The 11,552-nt window shown below is 39.6% G+C and overlaps 2 protein-coding genes across 11 annotated transcripts in view; one reads left to right on the top strand and one right to left on the bottom strand.

Annotated features, from left to right (window-relative positions):
* Positions 1-283: 283 nt before the first annotated feature.
* On the top strand, positions 284-10,338 carry Ipla2-via (calcium-independent phospholipase A2 VIA). 3 transcript variants are annotated; one of them, XM_083091371.1, is made up of 5 exons: positions 284-456; positions 602-832; positions 1,769-1,859; positions 2,016-4,141; positions 9,801-10,338. In XM_083091371.1, the coding sequence occupies exons 1-4, from the start codon at positions 377-379 to the stop codon at positions 4,098-4,100; spliced, it is 2,487 nt and encodes an 828-aa protein (XP_082947497.1). In that variant the 5' UTR covers positions 284-376; the 3' UTR covers positions 4,101-4,141; positions 9,801-10,338. The 3 variants fall into 3 exon arrangements, with proteins under 3 accessions (XP_082947497.1, XP_082947496.1, XP_082947498.1); XM_083091370.1 differs by lacking the exon at positions 9,801-10,338 and adding an exon at positions 4,557-4,677 and having other exon boundaries at positions 285-456; XM_083091372.1 differs by lacking the exon at positions 9,801-10,338 and adding an exon at positions 4,557-4,677 and having other exon boundaries at positions 317-456; positions 544-832.
* LOC145966939 (uncharacterized) overlaps positions 4,678-11,552 on the bottom strand; it is an 81,059-nt gene continuing 74,184 nt past the window's right edge. For all 8 annotated transcript variants that reach the window (XM_083091383.1, XM_083091382.1, XM_083091388.1 and 5 more), the window contains 3 exons: positions 6,969-7,146; positions 6,532-6,619; positions 4,678-5,806 (listed from right to left, as the gene is read on the bottom strand). In XM_083091383.1, coding sequence (XP_082947509.1) covers positions 5,126-5,806; positions 6,532-6,619; positions 6,969-7,075 — 876 coding nt within the window. In that variant the 5' untranslated portion in view covers positions 7,076-7,146 and the 3' untranslated portion in view covers positions 4,678-5,125. The remainder of the gene's footprint in view (positions 5,807-6,531; positions 6,620-6,968; positions 7,147-11,552) is intronic.

Below are 11,552 nucleotides of genomic sequence, written 5' to 3'. Positions count from 1 at the left end.
ACGTTCCGCTGTTTTTGATACGCGAAAGTTTCGTTTCTATGGTCCCATATGGAGCGGAATTAGCGTAAGCGGATCAGGGTGCCTATTACGGTTCTTGAAGCGAGGTGAAAATTACAAAAGTGAACAGATTTACTAGATTTCGACAAATGAAATTGTAGATACTCTAGTAAATTTCCTCACTTTTGTTATTTTCACTTCGTTTCAAAAACCGTAATAGGCCCCCAGGCGGATAGCCAATCACGAAACGATTTTCGTTATTTCCTTCAACTGAACAGTCTTCTCTCTGATACGTAGCATACGTAGAAATGGAAAATTTATTCCTCGACATTGGCAACCCTGATTGCGAAGCTTCGCGTTTTCATCGTATGAGGTCTTCATGGTCAATCTAGAATTTAGACTAGAGTTAGATAAATGTCAAACCTATCGATGTGTGAGCCGGGTAAATAAAGAAGCAAGGTACATAGTACAAGATACATATTTATAATATCGCTTTTTTTCGATACAATGAATAACGCACAGTTGCGTAATACTTTCTCACGATAGAGGCTTCGGGTCTCATTGTTCCATTGCCGCAAAACATCGTTACTCATCGCAAAATCAGTACCATGGCATGGTTTGGTACCTTCGCGAACAATGTGCTGCGAAACATCGTCTTCTCGGATGTCCCGTCGAATGTCGTTCAGGAAGTTCGACCGGAACAGTACAGTAATCGACGCATATATTCCCGTGAGGATGGCATCGTTCTCTACGGGCCTGGTAAAATAAAAAATCAAGATAAATACGAGATTGTGTTACATAGACCTTGCACGGAGACACTGCATCAGGCGTACAGGTACATCTTGTCATCGTCATTATTTCATTAGTATAAAATATATGCAGAGCGATCCACTTCTGTATTTATAAATCTTTATATTTCAGAAACTACATTGAATTAAAAAACATTCTTTTAGAGGGTTGAAAGATTTTGAGGCAAATATTGGTGAGAAAAAGTTCGCTAACTGGAATCGTCGAGACAAATAACTATCTTTTTCTTTTTTTTAAATAAAATTTGATAGAGAATTGAATATACTAAAAAAAATATTAGAATACTTATATCCTGAAACCAATAGTCTCTGAGATATGCAACTTTTAATTCATATTACTTGTTCTGCAGTGAACTTTGCTAACAAAAGAGATATAGAGAGGAGAGGAAACAAAAAAAATAAATTACTCAAATTTTATTACTACTTCATAGGCTATTGTAGTCATTTTAACACTTCATTATTTGAATTGTTAAATAAATACATCGCTGGTCAGCCTCTTACCCTTATGCCAATTATTGATAATAAGCGAGATGAATATCTATAGAAATAATAGGTACAGAAAAGTATATTCATTTCATTTAAAAAGACATTTGATCTTTAAATTTCCTTAATGTTTCCATTTAGCAAACATTTCAAAATCCTTCTCAAAGTTCTTAATTTCCCAAAAGAATGTTTTTCAGCATAGTAACCAAAAATAAATGTAGATTAAAATGGATATCTATATAATTAAATTATAAAAAAACCGTTGTATGCTTATATATATATATATATGTTAAATTATAATTTTTTTTACTTTTTAATAATATATGATATTTATATACGCATTTGTCTATAGATAACAATATCTCTGTATTTTTCAACATGTATAATTAGCTTTTTGTTACATTATTTTCTTATTAATATTAATAATTATCTTTGAACTTTGAAAATTTTTTTAACATTGTTTTAAATGGTTTTGTTTTCAGTTTATTCCGATCAGAAACTCTGGAAGGAGCAGATGCACAATTCTTAATATATAAAGACAAAGTCCCTGTGCTCGTGCAGATAGCACGCGAGGTAGCGTTTTTTTTTTTATTTTAAACATTTGTAAAAATAAATCTATTTAATTCTAAACAGAAATAAGTTTTATTTTTAATATATCTCTCTTGTATCTTTTATATATAAATTAGAATAAATTTAATTATTATATATCGATTTATCATCTTTTTTAAGATGTGCAATGTTGGAAAAATACAAAAGCTCTGTGACACTTTGGTGGAACATCCGGCTTGGACTCTGGCGCATCTAGCGGCCTACTTTGCGCTTCACGATGCTTTTACGCACGCCGCTGTTAACAGTCAGCTCAACAGTGGTGATTTGGAGACTGGAATTTCTCCTTTACAAGTCGCCGTGCAGACCAACAATTTGCGCACCGTCGAATTGTTAATAGCGGCCAAGAGCTCGTTAGAACACCTAGACCACAATGCGAATACGATCTACCATTACGCTGCTACGTCTACCAAAGAAATCATTCTTGCTCTAGGTTCGGGTCTTCCAAACAGTTTAAACAGCCGTAACAGCAACGGTCACACTCCCATTCATGTTGCGTGTCAAAATGACAAGCCCGAGTGTGTCAAAGCGCTCTTACTGATTGGCGCCGACGTGAATATACCCGCCACTGAGGGCCAGCCCTCGAGTCCTGGCTACGTTGGCGATTTCTTGCATAACAAACCAAACGTACTTCACGCGGAGGACATGAAGTTTGGGGGTACGCCATTACATTGGTCACGCAGTCGAGAGGTGATCACAGCGTTGATCGATACTAACTGCGATATCGATGCGCTCAACTTTGAAGGGCGCACCGCGTTGCACGTGATGGTGATGCGCAAACGACTCCCTTGTGTGGTCGCCTTGTTAAGCCATATGGCATCCGTTAACATTGTCGACAACGATGGCAACACACCGCTACATCTTGCCGTCGAGGCGGAGACTCCGGCTATCGTACAGACGCTCATTGGCTTTGGCGCCGATATCGACGCGCGGAATTGGAAGTCGGAAACACCCAGACACAAGGCAAACATCGATACCACTGAGGGCAACAAGATAATCTATTTGCTGCATGCAGTGGCCGCAGAGAGATGCCCGGCGGAGATGACGGGGTGCCATTATGGTTGCAAATACGGCGAAAATTATACGGGTATCGCGCCATCGGAACCTCCGCGATATGTGCCGCGTACAATTCTCGATCAAATGCTTCATGTATCGAGCATGGAGAAAATGGCTGAGCAAGGACGCGATAAGCGAATCAAGGGTGGCAGGCTACTCTGTCTCGACGGCGGCGGTATTCGTGGACTGGTGCTCATACAGACACTGTTGGAAATCGAATCAGTACTGCAGAAACCGGTAGTACACTGCTTCGATTGGATCGCTGGCACCTCCACTGGCGGCATCTTGGCACTTGGTTTGGCCGCAGGCAAGTCCTTACGGGAATGCCAGGCACTTTATTTCCGTATTAAAGAAGATGCCTTCGTAGGCTCGCGACCCTACAGCAGCGAAGGTCTCGAGAAGGTGCTGAAAGAGTGCCTCGGTACGTATACAGTTATGGCGGATATCGATAAACCTAAAATAATGATCACGGGTGTGCTCGCCGATCGGAAGCCCGTGGATCTTCATTTGTTCCGTAACTACGAGTCACCCAGTGCCCTATTGAAAGTGCCGGGAAATACGATGTTCAAGTCAACATTATCGCCGCGGGAACAACTTCTCTGGAAGGCAGCAAGGGCGACCGGCGCGGCGCCGTCATACTTTCGAGCGTTCGGCCGATTTCTGGACGGCGGTTTGATTGCCAATAATCCCACCTTAGATGCCATGACGGAAATTCACGAATATAATCTAGCGCTGAAGGCCACCGGTCGCGAGAAAGAGGCGATACCGTTGTCACTGGTGGTTTCCAACGGCACAGGACTCATGCCGACTACTCTTACGCTGAACGAATTCGATGTTTTCCGACCTGAGAGTCTCTGGGATACTGCCAAACTTGCGTTCGGTATCTCAGCACTGGGAACGCTACTGGTCGATCAAGCGACGGCCAGCGATGGTCGGGTAGTCGATCGCGCTCGTACTTGGTGTTCTATGATTGGTATACCATATTACAGATTCAATCCACAATTAACGGAGGATGTCGCCATGGATGAGAAGAGCGACGAGATTCTGGCGCATATGATCTGGACCGCGAAGGCGTTTATGCACGCGAATCGAGATCAAGTGAAGGAACTGGCAGCTATCATTGATCGCGATACTAATTTAGACAATGATTAAAAAGTCATCGTCGCGCCATGGAAAAGTACCTGGCTGTAGAAGTATGTTGTATACAGTATCTAATATTTATTATATCTCAATGACTTGCCGCTGGTTCGGTTAATTATGTAGTTAGCCTAGCAATTGTCTCATTCGTAGCATGTATATTATAGATATTACTTCACTGCTACTTACCGTCTCGATGAGTATGTTATACTAGTTTTATTTCTTCGTATAGGTAATTACGTTTGCAACGTCTGTGATAATTATATTCGCGTTTTTTTTCGTGTTTTTAATTGATCACGATTGATTTTTTTAGCAATGATATAGTAAATAGTAAATATCTTATCTTAAAACAAGATACACAATTTAATACGTCATATCATTTTTTTTATGAATCTCTTGTAAATTCTGTGTAAAATCTGTGTGTCTTAAATCTTTTCATTTTTCTTTTTGTTTTGTTTTATATAATTGCAGATAATCTCGAAGAATATAAATGTTACATGTCAAATCTCAAAGCAGGAAGATAATACATCTGATTTATTTGCATCGCCACAGGGTTTACAAAGAAAAATAAATAAAAAAGATTACAAAGCAATCGGATATATATCTCATTTTATAGAATAAATTTACCAATTTCATCATTAAGTACAATACACTCGCTATCATTTAAATACTTTACAGAATTTTTATTACGCACACAAATCTTCCGATTGATTTAAATCTTTGAAGATCACTAATGAATGATAGTCTACGTTCGAAGTTTATCAAATTAATAGGACAATATCCACATGCATTATATATCGATATTCAAGTGAGAATAATTCGTCTCATAATTCGTAGACCGAAAAATGACGCGGTCTTACATTGTTTTTGCAGAAACATTGTCCCATTGATCTCCATGTACGTCCGTAAATTATATTAGTAGCTTTCTCTTCGACTGGTAATTATTTAATATTAATATACGCGCCGCGCGCGAAGAGAAAGTCCAGCTTTTCGACTGTAAGAATAGTCTTACATCACATTATCTTCAATAGGTTCGCGATCTATCGCGGTCCCATGTAGTAAGGCGGTTGCGTCATGGACGCCGCCGATATGTAGGGATAAAAGGAGGGATGCGAGGATACGGTCTGGGGCTGATAATCATTTTCCTCGTGGACGGTATATCCCTCCGCGGTAGGATAATATTGTCCATGTACACAAGCATAAGGTGCTTTAACGGCAGCTGCGGCGGCGCCGCTCATCTCGGGATACTTGAGACCATCCGGATATCCTTTAGCCTCCGGATATTTGGGCAAGTCGTAAGATTTGGCCTGCAGGTCCGGATACTTGGTGGTAACCGCTGGCTCGTGATGATGATGATGATACTTGGTGCCGGTCATCTCGTGATGATACTTAGCGACCTCGTGACACTTTACCTCGGCGTAGCTCCTCGACGTCGTCTCATACGTCGACTTGCCGAGATGTTCGGCAGCGGGATACTTGGCGACTGTCTCGTTGACCCAGACCGGTCTGGCTAGGTCATAGGCGCTGGACTTAGCCGGGTCATGATAGGTTGTCGGTCGTTCGTACGCTTTCACGCTAGCATCCGGATACAGACGAGTGTAGGTGCAGTCCGAGGAACCGGCCGAGGACTCGAGGGAGGTTCCCGGCGATGCAAGCCCACCTCGGTGCATGATGATACCTATCTGATCGTCCGACTTTGGCTTCCTTCGACGTGGCTGATACTATAAATGGTAACACACTCATTAAAGAGTAAAAAATCAAGTAGATCTCCTGAATTATAAAAAATTCAATACTACAGCGAAGGATCATCTAAAAAGGATAAATGAACAAACATAAAGGTTTATTTAGAAAAATTAGACATCATTTTCATTACGAAAATTATACGTTTTGGAGATGACGTTTGGTCGCTCGAGGATTAAGCGCAGTGTCTTATCGTAGTGATCTCGTAAATAGAATATCGCGACAGGAGTGGATAGCTTAAACAAGCACAAAATTGCTCTTTAACAAAACCGGTGAAAGCTCCGCTTTTTTCTACGATCTGCATCTCGTCTAACGCCGTCCCATCGCCGCCGCTCGACTTTTTCACTCGCATAGAGCGGCGACACGGATGGCTTCATCAGAGAATCCATTTCCTCTTCTCGTAAATCATCGCCAGGGCGACGCGGCGGGGCGCGGCGGGATTTAAATCGCGCTCCGACGATCGGGCCTCGATTAACCACTCGAGCGCTTTGAAACGAATGCGTATTGCACGCGCTAATTCGTTTCGCTATCCCGCGCGAATCAAGAGATCGATCTTGCGTAATTTCGTAACGCGCGTGAAACGTTCCTCAGATTAAAAATCTGAGGAACGATGCGCCATTACGTCGCCTCCGTCCTCATTTTCATACGAACACGTGCTCGCTCCCCATTATCTCAATGCTAATTAATTAATTAATTAATTAGCTACCTTGTAGTGCGGATGTTGCTTCTTATGCGCGTTCCGTAGTCTCTCTGCTTCTTCGATAAACGGTTGCTTCTCGCCGTCGCTCAAAATCCTAAGGCAGACAAATCGCAATTTTCGACATCGCTGCTGATCGAGAAAATAATTAAAAGAACGAACACTGAATGCGATTTTAATGAGGCCTATTTTTATAAAGATCGGTTATTAAATATCAGTATCTCTTCTTTTTTTATGATATTTCTTCATATTATTTGATATAATTGTTACTCGCAAAACATAACATTTTTTTCGGAAATAATGACAATTATTTAACACTTTGAAAATTAAATGACTTTTGTTTGTATAAATCAATATTTAATTTCTTCGAGATTGAAAAAATACTTGACGTCCGCGAGACTACATGTCTATATTAATTTATATTAATTTAGTCGAAGTTAGATTACCTCCACAATTTTCCCAGCGTCTTTGACAATTCAGCGTTGTGCAATTGTGGGTATTGGTCAGCGAGTCTTCGCCTTGCTGCCTGTGCCCACACCATAAAAGCATTCATGGGACGCTTCACGTGAGCGCTTCTTCGTCCGCCAGCGCGCGAAGTTACCGGAAGTAGCGTCCAATCATATCCTGTAAAAGTAATAGGATTCATGATAGTTGCACGAAAGTTTCAGAAAAATACTAAGGCATGTAAATCAACATGAATATCAAAGAAAAAAGGAAACGGTTCTATCTGATCTAATAAATTATAAAAATTAATCTATAACTCATGGGATTCAATAAAACAAATAAACTTTTAGTTTTCTCAGAAAAAAAAATGGATATTTCTTTCGAGTAATTATAACATTAGTTATTAATCTGTCTGGTCAAAGAAAATTGAGAAAGAAATCGTGTCGATTTTTTGGATGTCGAATATATCTTTCGGTCGGAATTAAATTAATCATTTGTATACAAAAAAAGTCATTTTTAATTTTTAAAAGTATTGAATATTTTCGTTGCGGTATAATTATAATTTTCGCTATCATATTTCACATTAAAAAAAATTTAATGAAATATTAGACATGATATATAAGCGTCAGTAGACATGATAGTGTTGAAATTTATTACGAAGTAATTCGATTTTTTTTATAATTGATTACGTTTTTTTTATGATTTTTGTGATAGAGCCGAAACATTAAATGATGTAAGTGCTTCGAATTACCGAAAATTCCGCGCCGCCTAATAAGGATTCGGCTCCGGATGTTTTCCTACATTTCACTTCGTGGGAAAAGAGTTCTATGAGCAAGCCGCGGTGTCGTAAAACCTTGTCTCCCTTTGAACAAATGTTATACCGACCAATGTAAATCTGTCCTGCGCACTCTTACCACGATCTCCTAAATCTTAATTCCTTGGCTCGAGAGCGATGCGGGAGGAATATTTGGAGGAAGGAGAAAGAGGTAGAAATGTGCAGATGCGTAACTAGGAAGACTTGGAAAATTAATAGTACTCCATCTGCAAGATTGATGAAACTTACCGACGGTAGTATAAATTCATCCTTCAATTTAGATAATGCTCTATTTTTACAATGATATGTTTTATTTTTATGACAAAAGATTATCTAGGATATTCAGAATAGTTAGAAAAACAGTCGTCTTGTGTACTCATATTTAAAATTTTGCTTGTTATTTTAATTATAAATTTATTTTATATTTTACTTATAAATTATTCAAATTTTTCATAGTCGAAAACATCTACTGTATAAAACTAAAGAATGTGCGTTCATTCTTATCATAAATCTTAAATCTTAATCCATCTATATTACTGTAAAAATATATTTGACTTACGTAACATCGAGTTAAGATGCTTAAAAAATATATATATTCGTGTTTCTAATTGCCACTGATCATCAGAGCACAAGGGGAGAATCGGGAAGGGAGGAGGACAGGGGTAGACCTCGGGAGGGACGGTGCACGTGACGAAGCGTCAAGTTGGAGTTCGGAAAGCTGGTGGGAGCTAATTACCGTGGGTCCATGGTCCACTGACGCGGCACTTGTGTCGGCGTCTTTAAGCGTCCGGGGGAGGTCCTTCGTCGACGCCTGCGCCGATAGCCACGATGTCGAAATATAATTTTACACGGAAACGCGGAAGGGCTTTGCGGAGAACGCGACAGGAATAGAGGAAATTTCACGCGAATCGGCCGAAACACGACCCTCCGTGCTCGATTAGGCATGCAAAGAGCATCGGACCCTCTCCTAGCAGTCTACAAGGTCGACCCTTTTTTGGGATTCAATGGTACAATATAGACGATTTAATTAAAAAAGCTACACGTAGAACTGCTAGAGGAAATATTTTGTGTGTATTTTTTTTAGAATAATTTGATACGAAAAAGAAATTTAAATTAAAAATTATTAAAAATTAAAAATCTTTTTTTCATATAAAATTGTTCTAAAAAAAATATACACAGAAAATATTTTTTTCACCTAATAAAAAAATTAGAAATATAACATTATAATATAATTATGAGAGCCGAAGATTAATAGGATAATAAAAGTTTAGTTTTGAACAATATCGATGTCTGTTATCAGAAAATTCAATCTTCGGCGTCAAACATGGCTGTACCTGACGAAAACTAAGTAATAAAATCAGATAAATTGCAGTTAGCCAAATCGCGCTTAATCTTGGTCTTTCTGCTCTTTTATCTATTTTGATTTGATTAATTACGAGTATAACGACTCAGCGAATCGGTGAATTGGCGGCGCACGCGAGTGACCGAGAACTCGCGCATTTTTCCAGGATTGTGAATGGCTTTTGAGTGGAGATCAGGACCGTAGTTAGCGCATCCGTGCCGGGCCACAATAGGCGGGTTGTGTGGCCTGGTGAATGAACCGGTGTGCTCGGGCATACCGGCCGTCAATGGCGACCTGTCGAGACTCTTGCTACATTAACTCCTTTACAAATCCGCCTGTTACGAATCCCCCGGCCTTTAACGAGGCCCTCTTTAACGCTTCGACACCTTGTCCCATCGATGTTTGACATTACGTAGTCCGTTGCCACGTGCTCGACGATGCTCCGACTCACCGAAAGATACAGGGCGAGAATTTATCTTTATTCTAATAATATTACGATATTTAATATAGATCAGCGAAGTGTGTTCGCGGATTAAATAAAAAATGAGATGATATTAAAATTCAGATTAAATAAGACTCATAATTGAACTTTAAAAATAAGTTTTATCCAAAAAATTGCGTATAAAATTAGAAAATGATGTATGTATATTCATTCATATAAGTTATATTCATTTTCAGATCGGATGGATATAGCAAGGGTCACCTGTATTTTCATCGCGTCGATATTTTGTAATGAAATGCGTATCGCTTAGCGCCGCTGGAGTAAATATTTACTCGACGTAGACGCAGGCTTGTCTCTCTTCTTGAGCGATAAACCATTTGGATTATACATTCCTGCGGTCAGCCTACGAACCATCTCGCGCGTGCCATCGGTTTTTCAACCTCGATCATCAACGAATTCAAGTGTCCATCACTCCGCTTTCGCCTCTGGCGTATTTCATCATATAGATAAATACTTTTTGAATTTAACTTTAAAATAGAAACAAGTCGCCAAAAATATGTACTCTAACAGTGAATCATATACTACTTTCACTAGCGTGAATCAGTGTATTATCACTCTGAAAAACAGTAAATACTCACTGATTACAAGCAGTTATAAGTACAGCACTGATTACAGTGATAATACACTGATTCACTTTTAGAGAGTAAGATGTATCAAAATAATAGAAATTTACTAAAATTATATGCACAAAGAAAACACATTTCAGTATTTCAATTTATGAAAATCATAAGAAAGAATATTTAACGAGAGTTTATTTAGTTTTCGTCAGGTACAGCCATGTTTGATGCTGAAGACTGAGAATTTTCTGATAACAGATATATCGATATTATTTAAAATTAAACCTTTATTATGCTACTAATCTTCGAGAGAACATTTAACGATACTAATAGCTGGATATTCTAGCATCTTGCGTCTAGATTTCGCTAAAATATCCAGCTAGACTCGAAGAGAGCGATATTATCCACGACTCTTCCTTGTAATCCATTGCATCGACTAGACCTCATTAATCCTTGTAATTATTCGCCGCAATTGTCTAATATTTAAGCGTGGGGATAAAATTAGTACGGCAGAGATATCATCCCTCGGCGATTTCCACCTGTCTATCTGCTGGTCCCCGACGACGACGTACGGTGTCTCTGGCGAAACTTTGTCGTCGCGAAGACTAAGTCTCGATGCGCTTCATAAATCACGTCTTACGGTCCACACGTATCGCTCCCTTCCCTCTCCCTCCTGCCTTCTCCTTTTCTTCCGTGCAGCGCGCGCGACGATCTTTCAGATTTAATTCGGTACTAGCATAATTAGTGGCGATGGCAGGCGCGTTCGCCTCGTCTCGCTCTGTTCGCAGCACCTGCCATGCTCTCGAAATTTCCTCGGAGGAATCATCGTCTCTCCTCGCCAGGCGATCTCCTCAGCTATATTTCTCCGGCTCGTCCGACTCCGTCCGTTCGCCGTCTTTCTCTCCCTTCGAGTTCTACCCCTTTCTACTCCTGCGAATATCGTCCGGATAAATCTGCGAGTGGCCAAATGGAGAAAAGAGTAATGTAGCTGACGACGCAGGCTTTCAGCGCCAATTACCAGTATATGCCTTCTCTCCTCCCCCCCATTCCTATCTTTCCCTCTTAAACGACTCGATAAAGACGGCAACGGACGAAAAAGAACGAGCAGCGAATGGACGTGCGCGTCTCGCGCGTGCTATTTCGGGAAATTGATATTTTTCGTCGGCCAATTTTGATTTAAATGTTTCATCGACACGGTATAAATCGCGTTCGAGATGCAAATTATTTTATAAATGCGCTTTAATAATTTTTTTTATCTCTCTCTCTCTTCTCGAGATAAAATATTTCTTGTAATAACTAATAATAGTACTAATAATAAAATCACAATAATAAATTAAAATTATGTGTCAACTTGATTACATAAACAAATCT

The sequence above is a fragment of the Camponotus vicinus genome, unplaced genomic scaffold, assembly GCF_025532165.1.
Source record: "Camponotus vicinus isolate PSW18456_S1 unplaced genomic scaffold, iyCamVici1.0 SCAF_2, whole genome shotgun sequence".
Lineage (NCBI taxonomy): Eukaryota > Metazoa > Arthropoda > Insecta > Hymenoptera > Formicidae > Camponotus > Camponotus vicinus.
Note: the sequence above shows the minus strand (reverse complement) of the source record. Positions and strands in the feature narration are given on the sequence as shown.